Raw genomic sequence first — 14,344 nt, forward strand, 5'->3', positions numbered from 1 at the left:
TAGTTAAAAAACCTGGAAAATATAAAAGTAGATCTATAAATATTCCCATCGAGGAGAAAATTCTATTCAGTAACAGCCAACACTTCAGTACATGTTAAAATTTTAAAACATTAATTTCAACAACATTTAAAGGTAACACTGGAAGGATTCTGGATTAAGGAACGCTTCATTTAATGGTGTGTCAAGATGAGATCTAAATACCCAGATAACGGCTTCAAATATTTAACCAGTTGTTCAGATACAGAATGATAGAACAATTAGAAAAATTATAATGGATTTTGTACACCTTGTTGAAATTGGTTGGAATTTTTCTAGTGGACAGAACTGGTATCTCTCGTGGCTGGAGACTGATCTTGCAAAGTACTGATGATACTGCTAAGAGTAGTGACTGTTTGATCTCTTACTAGAGCAGACCTCCATGTACCAAGCAGCTCAGAGCAACTGTGAAGTCTTTTCTTAGTTGACTATGCTGGAAGTGCAGCACTTGGAAGAGCATGATCAAACATAGGTCATGAGAAGGACGTGCATTTAATTGCATGGCCCTGCACAAGTAACTTGGCAACGCCATTGGCTGATTGCAGTGAGGGGCACAGAATCAAAATGGTTCCTTTCTAATTAGAGAGCAGCGTTCCAGAAAGTTGAGAAATACCAAATTAGTAAAAACATTTCCATTAACTGGCAATCTTCATTCCAAAACTTACAAAAAGAGAGGCAAGAAACCAGAAGCAAAATTCCACTATATGTGGAATTCTAAGAACTCATGCTGAAGCCCTTCTAATGCATAACTTCATTTTCTCATTTTTTCACTTAAGATATAGGAACATTATATTTATGATATTGTCAACATAGTCTGGCTTCATAAGATTCAGTGAGAATCAAAAGTAATTTTCTGAGAACAATAAAACCAAGCTAAACGGAACAAAGTGTCTATCACAAAAAATTACAGCCACGTGGGATTTCTTAATCAAACAGGATTTGAACAGTAGGAAAATGATCAGGAAAGAAGCACTTAAAACTCATCACTAAATTCTTAGCTTTAGCTGTGTTTCATGAGAAATCTACAGAAGAGAAATGCTGAAATATGCTGTTGAAACAGGTCTCAAAGCAATGGGCCTAATGGGGACACAAAGGTACTCCTCTTGACCATCCTTTTACAGAGCAGCACAAGTGCATCTTCTATTCACATCTGTGAAGATAGGAATAAAGTGTGTTTTGGTTTTTTTTTCCCAGAAATACTGCAATGAAAATGCTTTTTTGGATTGGTCTAATATTAATTTTGAATCATGCAGGCTTCTCTGGTACTCCTAATTTTTGTGGGCATAGAAATTAGCATGACATGAAAGGCTCATAATAAGCTGCACTTCTATCTTTAAATACCTTCTAAAATTTATCTCTAGATCCACTTATGAAACACTATTTACTGACATAAGTTAGCAACATTTAGTTTTTTTCTTAAGAAGAGCTTATTAACTGATTCCACTTGTGATGAGACATGACATGACACGACACGACATAGCAACAGGAGTTGCTATGAGTTGTAGGAGTTGCCCCTACACGTTAGGGCTTGGAATTCCAGGAAATTTACATTTAAAAATCAATTTCAAAAGAAATAAATTGTGAAAACTGTATTTTTCAGAGACAGTAAGCACTGGTGCACCTATTTAATAAGCGATTCATCTTAAACATCAATCAAAGGTTGAATGAGATTTTCCAGACTTTTCCCAAAACACAGGAGTTTGAAAAAAGTATTATTTCTGTTAGCCATGTTTACTATGGTAATGCCACAGATCTAAAGAACAGTGGATTCCAGTGGACTTGTTATATTTAATTCAAGACTCTGCCATGAAGAGTTCCCAAATAGTTAATGTGACAGTAGCAAATTAGATATTAATATCTAATTTCATTACTGTCTGGAGACAGGCCATGCAGAAAAAAAAGCAGGAAACAGAAACACTGAAAAAAAAGGATGACAAAGGAGAAAAGAACATGAGAAAATCTGGTGTGCAGCAATGGTAATAGTAACTGTCAAAACAGAGTCCACACTTAAGTTCTGTGGGCTTTTCAAAATCCCCACAGTTCCTGTTTCTACAAATGAAGCTAACTGCAGGATCATCTGGCAGATTACTCCCTGAGAAAATTACTTGCAAAGTAAAGGTGTGAAAAGCTTTTTATGTCCAATAAGGAGAGATCTTCTTAAGGAGGACAAAATGGGGCAAGAGAAGGGCATGAAGTTAGAGATTCCTGGCAGAAACACTGAATTTTTTGCAAAAGGTCGGCTCTGATTCTGCAGCATTTCTACAGAGGCCCTGCCAATTTAATTCAGTCCCCAAATCTCTCTGATAATGTATATTGTTTTCCTTCACTTAAATTTCTCATGTAAAGGTTTTTATACCTCAGAACAGGAATATGAAACAGATTGGTTATTTCAATCATTGCTACAGATAAATAGTCTTACCTGTAAGAGGAAGACTCCACAACTAAGGAGTTAGACTTGGAGAAACAATCCTTCTAAAATCTAACTGTAGTGGAATGCTGCTTGTGACAGCAGAGAACATTCCACTGAAGGAGCTAAACTACAGTAATATCTTAGTTTTTTCTAGGTTTCAGGAACCCACAATGGGAGTGATTAATGCAGAGGCCATGTTAAAATGGAAGGTAAACCACCTTAAACCTGCAGACTACTCTAATCCTAGACCAAGGTACTAGGAAGTTGAATTTACAGTTTGCGAGGTTGAAGATATAAAATACTGAGGAATAGTCAGCCTTTACCAGAGTTCAGAATCTCTGCTTCCCTGTGTCTTTATGTGTTTTATCTGCTTAAAACATAGAAAGAAAAATGGCAGCAAGGATTAGAATACCACAAAAGAAGTTCTCTAACATTTTTTCAATGTTTACCTGCAATGGTGCTACTTGAAGCCCAAGTACAGAGCAGACCTCGACTTCATTTTGCTTCCTCACGCAAAATACTCTTCCCACTGGGTTAGATGTAGCAATGCGCCCCCTAATTCTCTACAACTACCTCACAGCTTCAGGTCATGTCACAGAAGAAAAGCTATGCTGCTTTACATCTCCCAGAGAGAATACTGCTATTTGTGGTGATCCTCAAGCATGAGCAGCATCCCTGGCTGCTGGGCTGGGACAGCTTCCCTGCTGCTGGGAGGACCCGTCATGCAAGCGGCAGGCTTACCTGTCTGGCTTCTCCAGCAGTCCTTGACTCTCTCAGCAGTGGCAGCACTGCACCAGAAGGGGCTGTGAATGTGCTAACTGAGTGTCAGATGGAGGAAAGGGGCAAATAACTGACTGACAAAGATGATGTCTTTTTGACTTTTAGCACTCTTTCCCCTTTTCTCACTATCCTCCCTTTTCTAGGACACAGGTGCAAGCGGTCTAGAAATTAAGCTGACTCACCTTCAGCTTTGGCTAAAAGAAAGTGGCAGGGGCTACTGTGTTTTGTGAGGAGCCCAAAGCTGTCAGTATCTGTCAGACTGTGAGGATGCTAAGCCAGCACCTCTGGAAACAATCCTGTCAGAGCTTGGACATGCAACAATGCTGTCCTTCTGACTGCTGGTGAAGTTTATGATTAAGCAAGTTGCTATACGTTCTTCACTTTGTCAAAACCAACTTATGCTGTGTTACTGCAAATGTAGAACTTCCAGAATTTTCAGAATTGCTGTTCTGAACATAGAAAAATAACAGAGCAATAAATTCACTTTTAGGTCTGTTTGCCCTTTACTAAAACTGGGCTCCAGTTATGAAAGACAGATCTATAAAGGGAGATATTAATAACTTGTATCTTCAAGTCCCAAACACCTATTAAAGCACTTCCAAAGACAGAGGTGCAAAGAAAAAGGCAGTCGATAGAGGTCAGCTATTTTGAGAATTCTAGCCTTGGTAAATAACCTTGTTTTTTCTTGCATTATTTGCTTTCTGAACTTGAGGTACCTGATTTAAACTATTTCACTTTCAACTTGGCACTTAAATTGAGTAAAGAGATTTTATTCTTAATAAGCAAACCTACCTCAACTCAGTTCCACAGAAAACAGTTTGATCTTTTTGCTCTCCCTTTCCATCATTTTAGATGCATGTGGATTGTATAATCAGAGAAATTTTTTTAAAAGGAATCTTATTCAGAACAACACGTGCATCTTGTGAAAGGAGTAAGCAATGGTATAGTTACTGCACTATCAAGCTCGACGTGGTCCTTAAGGGTTATGTTAAACTATCCACATCTGAGCTTTTTTATCAAAACATTCCCGTTCCCATGCTGACCAACTCTCATAAGTCAAAACAGGATCTGAGTCACTGGAATAGGTGCAGTCTCTGATATACAGTACTAAGTTTGCAATCACTTCATGATGTAGAAATTAGTGAAAATATGCCAGCCAAACTAAGTGGATTAACACTGTCATAATTTGCTTCTAGAGCCTTATAATCTCAAAATTACAAGAAAATTTTAAGCATTAAGAAAATTCCAGTAAATATTTACAGAAGCTGAATGTCAAAGTTGAGAGAAAATGACTTTGTATTATAAGAATGACCAGTAATCCTGAAAAGCTTTTCCTTGAAGGGAGACAAAGCTCTCCCTGACTTTACTCATTTCAGACAGTCACAGATAAATCATCAGGACAATTTCCTAAGTAAAGTACTATTAAATGATTTTAAGAATTGTGGGTTTTAGCATAGCACATTGAAACAACTTACTGAAGTGTTTAGTACAACCTGTAAGAGCAAAATTACATTTTATATTTTCAAGAGTTTTCTGAAGTGCAAGATTTCAGTATTTTTTACTTGACAGGATTTTTAAGGTCTTTAAAGAACTTTAAATGGTTGCTGTTTAAAACATCTGCAACATTTTAGCAATTTAGCTACTGGTATAATAACATAAAACAATATTGATTCTTGCAGTGAATATTGACTGCTTTCCTTGTTTTCTTCAATATCATAACATTATTTTTGATATTTAACTATACTTTTATCAGGCCACATTTCAGTTATCATGCTGCAGTCTCTGTGAAGTACTTACCTTATTTCTCAACTTTCAACTGGCAGTTGAAACAATGCTAACAACTCCAACAGAGGCTGGATACAGCCAGCAGTGTCTGTGATTCAGAACCCCATGATCAGCATTATCACTCTCCCCACCTCTGATACACACACTGAAAGAAGTACCATAGCAGTGACAGCAAAGATGTCTAGGAAGGACAGAGATCTCCATAAACGCTGTTTGATCGGTATCTAGCTGGGGCAGACCTCTGGTTGTTCCTCTATCTGCTGGCATAAAGCTGCTTTTGAATCACGATTACAAAAATTCTTCCCTGTTGAGCTAAGTGTTGTTGTGTCTTGTTTCTGCTCAGCTAATACTGACTGCCAGCAGAGCTTCATTTAACATCTGCACCTAAACAGTTAAAATTATTTCTGTTAGGTCTATCTTAATACAGCCTTCTTTAACTCATAGGTCTGGAGTCTTATTTTCACTTAATTCACAAAATATTTTGAGGCAGTCTTTTTTACTTGTATTCTTTAGAAAACAGACAATAATTTTGTAGGGTTGTCATTCAGGGAAAAATTCAGACAGTTCAACAAAAAATTGGCCACAACTGGTTGTCAGTATAATATTTTAAAACAGACTTGGAAATAATCTAATATTAATTAGCTCTAAGAAATCACTTGGTACTTATTGAAAACATGAGAATTCCTACTGTAGACTGCAAAGGAAAACAAAGGCAGAAATTAACATACAATTAAAAACTTAGAGCAACACTATGATAGGCTTTTTGTGCACAGGATTGCAATTCGGATGTGATTCTTAACTGACTTTCTCTACCCTTCATGAACTTAAGAGAACTTAAAATTAACAACTATTTTATAAAAGTAACATATGCACATGGGTGTCAAATAATGAAACTTTTTCTTTTAATTTCCCCAAGGAGATTCATGATGACATTGTCGCAGGCTGGAGGGGAAACCTAGAACTAATTTGGTCCAAACTTCCTGCTCAAAGAAGCGTCAGCAACAGAGGGTTACTGAGGGACATGACCAGCTGTATTCTCAGTAGCTACAAGGATGGAGACTCCAGAACCACTCAGTGCAACTGTTCTAATATTCTACCTGCCTCACAGTAAAAAAGGAATTAAAAGTTTTTTAGATAAATTTTTCTTTGTATTTAAATTTTTACCTGTTGTCCTATCACTGTATATCACTGAGAATAGTCTGACTGTCTTCTGGACACTATTCCATCAGGTGTTTTTTATACATATTTATAGTATTTCCTTCCCAGCCTTCTCTTATCCAAGCTAAACAATCCCAGATCTAGCAGCCTTGCCTTGTATGTGGGATGCTGCCTAACCATCTTTAAGGTAGTTGACTAGGCCTGCTTTGGATGTGCCTTCCTCCTTTCTACTAGGGAGCCCGCTGCTGGACCCAGTTTTCCAGATATGGCCTCAACAGCCCTGAAAAGAAAGGAAGGATGAGCTCCACTGATCTGCTGTCAACATTCCCTAAAGCAGCATAGGAGGCTGCTGGCCCTCTTTGCACAAGGGTACAGCGCTGGCTCATGTTCAACCTGATGTTCACCAGAACCCCCAAGTTTCTCTTCTGCAAAGCTGCTGCTCAGCATGTACTAGTGTAGAGGTTTATTTCTACTCAGATTTTGTAATACCAGTCAGAATAACAGTGAAAAATCACTTTCAGAACTATGCTCACACAGATGTACATTGCCATGCACCCCTGAGCTCTTCACACAGTTCTGCTTCATGCAAAAAAAAGCCACTGCCAACATATATATCAGACTGTCACAGAGATACTGCCAGTTCTGGTCTCAGTGTGCCAAGTGCACACATTATGTAAGCCTATCAAGTGCTTGAGAATATGTAAGGACATTTACAAAAGTGTGCGCACAGTTGTGCAGACATGTATCTTAAAATACAGTTCTGAGTTATCTCTCTGTTGACATCCCAGACTCAGAGAACTCCACGTATAAAACCAGTTCCCTGTTGAATGAATTCTAACAGATCACCACTCTATCATTCCATAAAGCAGACTCCCTTCCATAACAGAGATCTGAATCTTTTCCCCCATCTTCTTACTGTTGCAAATATTTTTCCTTTCTTTCTCTTGCTGACTCATTTTCTTGTTGCTTTACTTTCTTCAGTTTTGACCATGACAACTAATACTACAAGGACGCACAGTGAAAATACTTTGAGATTTTTAATTTCTGCTACACTATACAGCAGAAAATGTGATGAAAGGACCAAACCTTACTCATCCTCTTCGTTAACAACTTTTAGTATGAGAGCAGGAATTGACCTGAAGTCCTTCTGAGAAAACCAACACTGGTTTTTCAACACTGAAATGTTGAATGAAGGCTTACTTTGATTTGCTTTCCTTAAAAAGCATTAACTAGAATTAGGATATTTCCTTTTAGATTATTAGATTATTTTTATTTCTAATCTTTTTTCCCCTTTGCTAAAATCTCACAACTTCTGTCAGAAAACAACACCACAGCAAGTAATGAAGAGGATGCAATATTAATATCTATGAGACCCTAGCTAGAGACTTAAAAGTTTCCTTTTTCAGCAGTATTTTTTTTAGTAAATAAGTTTTTTAATATACCACAGTGAAAGGATATCCTTATTCAATCTCAGCACTATTTGAGTAAAAGATCTTAATATTTAGGGAAATCACATTTGTCAGATACAGATTGTTCAGATGCAGCCTTTGCTTATGAGTGCTGGGCAGCGGCAAGTACGTGAGAGAAGGCATAGTTCTATGCACAACCTGCTTTTTTGTATCTTTGCTTATTTTTTTATGAAATCTCTTCTACCAGCAGCTCTCAGTTTTGAGCACGATGGGCTGATATGGTCTCATCCAGTGTGGACTTTATATGGTTTTAGGTTTCCTTGCTACCCCATCTTTCTTTCATCATCCCCTTTGTATTTCTCTCAGTTTTTACAACGTAAATGTGACTTACACTTTTCCTGCTTCTACAGCTGAATCTGCTTTTGTTGGCATATCAGTGTCTCCTTTTTCTACAGGTAGGCTTGCAGCTTTCTCTTGTTGTTCACATTACATCACTGTCCTACTCCGATGTCTGCCTAGTATTCCAGAATTTATACGCTCATGACCAATGTATTTTTTTGTCCTTGCAACTTCTATCCTGCTCAGTTTCTCATGCATTATCTCCACCTTGGTATTTCTTTCTCTTCCTACAATTTCCAGATTTCTTCTCAGAGCTCCTTTCCCTAGCACTAGAGGATTTGTTTTTGTTTCCTTCCTTCCAAATCTTTGCATTTTTCTTCTTTGTTACCTTGCTTAGTCTTGTAGGACAAGTGAACTAGGAAAGGAAATAGGCGCCACTTCTAATTGTCCAAGTCAGGCATGTATTTAAGAGTCTCAAATGCACTAGTGCTAACAGGAGTTGGACTAGGTGATCTCCAGATGATCACCAGAGGTCCTTCTAACCCTAACAATTCCATGATTCTGTGAAATCCCAATATATTCAAAGAGGACCAGCATAACATTAAGGTGTCTGCTGATTTTCCAAGGAAAACACAGTACAAACAAGACAAATGAACCTGGTATTCCCTCAGACAGCGACACCAACTTCTCAAAAGGAAGTGTGTCCTACAACACCTCAGGTGGAGCACTTAGAGACTAACTGAACATTACTGACGGCCTTAATTAATAGAATGTTGTACCCTCGTGAAATATTATAGTCTGGTAACATAAACAGCTACTTGCTATTATTCCTTCTAGATTACCCAGTGCAGTGCTGTGCATTTTGAACTAAAGCAGTGAACTAAATAAGCCTTTATCCCATATGCTGACTAACAGCTGTTTCTGAGCAACACACTACCCTCCTGACTATTTAATACTGAGGATGATTTAATGCATTCCTGTCCCTAACCATTTTTCTGCCTGATACTTTTTCTTCCTGTCCAATTAGATTCCTATTCCAGATCCTATTTCATATGCACTACACCAGTCTTTTTGCTGAAGTAAAGACTAAATCTCTGACACTATTTATCATTCATCTCCTTCTATTTCTTTTCTTGCTGTATCTTCATTTCCCACCTTTCCTCACAAACACATCAAAAAAGTTAATGTCTCATATGGCTTTCCTGAGCTACAGGAGGGTGGGGATGTGAAGCACATCTTGTAAAATGTTTGTCAAACCAAACAAGCAATTTCCAGAGAGTTTCTAACACCTACTAGTTGTTATGGATATCACAGTATTATCAGAGTTATTTAAAACAGTTTTAGATTAGCCAAATGTCAATCTCGCAGCAACTGCACAACCTTCAGGACATCTTTGTGTATATGACAGACTTCCAGCAGTGAAATGATTGCTTGAAAAAACCTGTGTAGTTTCTAAATGAGCATGTATTATTTTTTTTCTTTACAAGGGAAAAATATTTTAAAAGTTACAAAACAGGTTCAGCTATTCAAGTTTAGAACAAATCAGAGGTCACAAACCCAATTTAAGTGATTTTGCACAATGTCTTACTTGAAAATGGTGACAATTATAGCAAAACATCCAACCAATATCTTCTTATTATTGGTCTGTTAGTTTGGGCTCTCCTTAAATATCAAGCCTATAACAGATTTCTTTTTATATTAAAGTATAACAGATTTCTTTTATATATTAAAGCAATGAAAGAAATTCAGTGGGGATTAGGCAAAGCAACAAAAAAAAGAAAATTTTTGTTGTTTTTTTTTAAGTGGTTTACAATGGCTTGTGGTAGATAAGACAAATGCAGAAAGTTCTGACAAAGTGTAATCAGAAAGACACGACTCAGGCAGTACATGTATAAATACAAATGCCCCAGTCACCATACTGTGAAGAACTCACATGGAATTAGCAGCACGAATTCCCATTTTTTAGGAAACAGCTATTTATGCTGGTTGATCTTGCACTGAGGCATAGTCTCAAATATGTGATAATACATTCTGTCACCATGGAAAGGAATGAACATAATGTAATACCAAAGAATAAATTAAAACATTACATGCTGGCATAGCTTTCATTCTTATTGCAACACAAAGAAGGGTTTAAAAACATGTAGAAGGTAAACACAAGTTCTCAGACAAGTATTTGTGTTCCCCTTGCTCAATTTTCACTTAATTTTGGTATAATTTTGTTGAGTCTCTAGCTGAGCTGAGCTAGTTGTCCCTTAACTATTCAATTAGGTATACTCAGTAAAAGACTGGGCAGATAGCCATTGCTATTTCCCCCCTGATCTGTAATGATAAGCAGTAAAATCCTATTTATCTTACATAAAAGCATCCAGTCAAATCAGAAAGATAAGGGGACTTGGTAAGGGGACCAGGATTTGATCCAAAATTGTACTATCGTAAGGATATGGACATTCTCTATACACCTCTATGCCTAAAACAGAAACACAAGTTAATGCTTTTCCTGGAAGTTTCCATTATGTAGTATTTAACAAAGATTTCCACATGAATACAGCTTTAATTAAACATAAGTTGCCTCCTACCCAGAAATTGCTGCTAGTTTTTGATGAGCCTGATAGGCCATCTCACATCCCCGGGTTCGAGTTTTGTGCAATTCCGCATGTAGAGAAGGACAAGTGACAGAGACATCCCCAATAGAAATGACCAGCTCCCGATAGAGAGCCACCTGGGTGTTGAACTCCTGGACAAGCTGAAAAACAAAAACGATTTACAGACATGAGAATTTTTAACTACATAGGTAAAAACAACCCAATTTTTAAAAAACATGTCCAATCTAGGGCTTGTTCCTGCTCATCACAATTTCATAGCACATAGGATCAAGAACACATGATTCAGTAAATGACTAGAGCCTCCATGGCAGCTGCTTCTTCTGTGAGCTATAAATGTTCATCTATAGGAAAGTAGTGTTTCTGCTTTTAGTATCTGAATGTGTTTGAGTTATTAGTATTAAATATTAATGAGACAAAAAAACATCTGTTTTACTAGAAGCATGAGGTTATTTTTTGCTATCATGAAAGGCGAAAATATCTCCAGAAATTATTGCCTTTGCTCCTCCTGTTTTCTGATTACCAGCACATTCAGGGACTAGAATGTAGCATTTGCTTTTAAATTGGTAATTTTGCTAATTTATTTTGTAATGATTTCTGTTCTGTTCTTTTCCTCAACCCAGATTTCTGACTTAAAACTCATCTGCTGTTACTGACTGAGAAGATGTACCAGAGATTGGCACTTTCCTGTTAAAATTCCGGAAAGCACCTTTTCTAAACTGCATGTGGGAAAAAAAACCAAATGAGTAAATAAACACTACATCCTGTACAGAAATCCAACATCCAGCAGATACATACAGATGTGATTGGATAAATGGGCAATTACAGAGAGATGGAAAGATCGTTATTGTTTAGTTCCACTGATCATGTACATGGGACTCTATTTTAGGGAAATTAAGCATTTGCTGTCTTCTGAAAGAATGCACATAAGACCATTTGCTCCACATGGTGGCGGGGGTGGAAGGAATGGAGTAATAGAACAGAATATTTATTTATCGGTGTTTTGACCTCAATTTTCAAACTACATAAAAACAGACAAGAGTAATTGCTCATAATTCTGCAGTCATCATTACCACCAGAAGTTCAACACACCCTAACACAAAAACATGCTAAGAACCTGGAGTCTATCAGAGCTACCAATTTTTAAATCAAGCCCTCAAATTCTCATGCTCAGGAAATAAATTAGTTACTTCTGCCATATTAGATTCTTACCCTTCATGCATCCCACTGCAATTAACTATATAGTTGAGAATTGGTACCAAGAATAGTGTTGGTCATGTTTTCTCGAATTTCATTTTAAGAATAGCAAATAGGCTCCTCTGCTTCAGGAGCAGCAAGTCAAACCAAGTGCATTTCAGTACATCTTCACCCTCCCACACCCAGATCCCAAACAAATGCAAAAGCACACACCAACAAAGCCCTAGGCACAATATTTGCTGAACAAGTCTTCAACTCTTATAATTCTGAAGCTTAAGAGAATGTACAAAGGCAATGCAGAGGAAAAAAATGTACTATGTTGTGTCATAGTGTGATTATTCTGCATTAGGAAGAAGAGAAAAGTGTTGCATCCTGCAACTGGTAACTGGTTACACCAGACGCATTTTGCCAGTTTTCACCTGACATCCCTTGTTTAAACAGACTCCTTAGCACTGCCCAGGAAAACAAAACCATGCATATGTTGCTGAATTGAGACAGAAAACAAGAAAAAAAACACACAGATTTCACCTCCTGAATCCTACCGCAACTTGACAGCTCACCTATAAAATGTATTTTATTTCTAATCAGTTAATTCTAAAAACTTCTCTGTAACTAACCACATTATGCTATTGGGAATGAGAAAAAAGGCAGAACCCAGTAAGATCCACTTGTTGGGTATATTTATAGAGCTGCTGTGGCAGCTTTTGTTCCTCCATGCACTGGGAATTGCTCCCAATCTTGAAGCATCAGTGGATAATCTGCCAGCACATTTTTCAGCACCAGAGGAAAAAAAATGCCAGAATCCAGCAGAATAGAAGTAGCAGCTCCATTTTCAATGCTACTGGACAGAGCTTTAGCCAGGTACGGTTTTGTCGAGAAAAGTACCAGCGACTTAATTATTTTTTCTACCTTTGTCACTAGCTAGAGGGGCAATTTTGGGGCCCAGTGTCAGGCTGACTGTAGCTCAAGGAGTCTGAAAGGGGGTATATGGTGCTGATTTGGAGGAAAGTGTCGGGATGCAAGCATTTTGAACATGACTGGGGAAAAGCACCTCATAACAGATTGTGACAGTCCATAAATAACACAGACGCAGATGTTTCACAACTGCAACCAGCTACTCTGGGAAGACTAGTAACAGGTATCATACATACCATGGACAGAATTTCAGGGTTTCTCTGTATCCTGATTTAGAAGGATATTAGGGCAAGCATGTGGTTGCTGTACAAGACAGCAAGTAGACAATGCAGAGATTCATTGGAGGAAACTATTTACCGATTTAGGCTTCAGTGAGCCCAAGTCTGGGTACGGATTTGGACGGATCTACCAATGATCAACTCCAGCTGCTTTGCGGTGTGTGCACTGGGGCGAGGACTCCTGCTCCCGCAGGACTGTCCAGGCGCCCGGCTCCGCTCCCTGTCCCGCAGCGGGCTCCCCGCAGGTCTCCTCTTCGCTCCCGGCTCCCGCTTCGGAACCGCGGCGAGTTGGGGCGCAGGGCAGCACCCCGGCGGGGACTGCGGGTTCAAGAACAGTGCAACCGCACGTGATGGGAATAGCCAAGGTGGCGGGAGGAGCGCCACTGCCTGTGCCGGGAGAGCTCGGGAGAGGTAAAAAACTACGGCAAGCCCGCCCGGGGTACCCACCATCTTACAGTCGTCCAGGATTCTCTGGGTCTGGTAGGCGCTATCGGAGCCGCTGCCCCGCCGTTCGCTGTCGCGGCCGTGCGGAGAGGTCCTGCTGCCCTGGAAGATGGAGGCGGCGGAGCGGGGGCGCTTCCTGCGCCCGCTCGGTGCAGCGCTCATGCACACGCATCCGCCGCGCGGAGCCGCCCGCGGGCGCGGGCAGCGCCTTCCCCGCCGCCGCCGCCGCCGCCCCGGGCACGGGTGCAGGCCCGCGCCGCTCGTCGCCTCGGCCGCGCCGGAGCCGCGCCGCTCACGGCAGCGAGCGCGGCTACTGTGGGCGATAGCCTGGCGCCTGCGGGAGAGCCGGGGGAGCGCCCTGCAGCATCGCCTCCGCTACCGCGGGGAGAGGCGGAGGAGCTGGCGCCTGCCCTCCTTCAGCAGCATGTCAGTCCCCGCGGAACCGCCCTGCCGGTGGCATGCTCCGCGTCCTCTTTCAGGCAGCCGGCGGGGACGGGGAGCGCGACCGCGGCCGGACTCCCATGAAGCGCCCCGCGCTCCCGGCGGGGAAGCCCGACCCGCCGCGTGTGGCCGGGCGCCCGCCAGGGGCGGTGCGGAAGGTGCGGAGGGGCTGGCGCCGTCAGCAGCACCGCCCCCGCGGGGCGGGAGCGCCGCGCCCGCGCCTGCCGCGTCCCGAGCCCGCCCGCGCCGTGAGGGGCCGCGCCGGGCCGAGACCGGGCAGCCGCCGCCCTGCCGGGAGCCGCCCCGGCGCTCCCCGGGACCGTAGGGCACCGCCCGCCCCGCGTTTGCTGAAGTTGATACCGGTCTTCAAGAGGCATGCCAGGGCATCGCTTTTATTTTTAAAAAAGACTTGGTTCGCTGCTCAAGTTTTGTCAAGTTTAGTCTAATGTTAGAGAGCGTCCCAATGAGAGACGCGAGGATGGTGGTGGGTCTGGAGGGGAAGCCTTATGAGGAGCAGCTGAGGTCACTGTTTTGTTCAGCCTGGAGAAG

At 40.8% G+C, this 14,344-nt stretch overlaps 1 protein-coding gene across 2 annotated transcripts in view; it reads right to left on the reverse strand.

The window, feature by feature from the left end:
* RGS7BP (regulator of G protein signaling 7 binding protein) overlaps positions 1-13,538 on the reverse strand; it is a 34,678-nt gene extending 21,140 nt beyond the window's left edge. For both annotated transcript variants that reach the window (XM_056513482.1, XM_056513483.1), the window contains exons 1-2: positions 13,358-13,538; positions 10,497-10,663 (exon numbers count right to left, since the gene is read on the reverse strand). In XM_056513482.1, coding sequence (XP_056369457.1) covers positions 10,497-10,663; positions 13,358-13,516 — 326 coding nt within the window. In that variant the 5' untranslated portion in view covers positions 13,517-13,538. The remainder of the gene's footprint in view (positions 1-10,496; positions 10,664-13,357) is intronic.
* Positions 13,539-14,344: the final 806 nt, after the last annotated feature.

This window comes from Oenanthe melanoleuca, chromosome Z, assembly GCF_029582105.1.
Source record: "Oenanthe melanoleuca isolate GR-GAL-2019-014 chromosome Z, OMel1.0, whole genome shotgun sequence".
NCBI classification, from domain to species: domain Eukaryota; kingdom Metazoa; phylum Chordata; class Aves; order Passeriformes; family Muscicapidae; genus Oenanthe; species Oenanthe melanoleuca.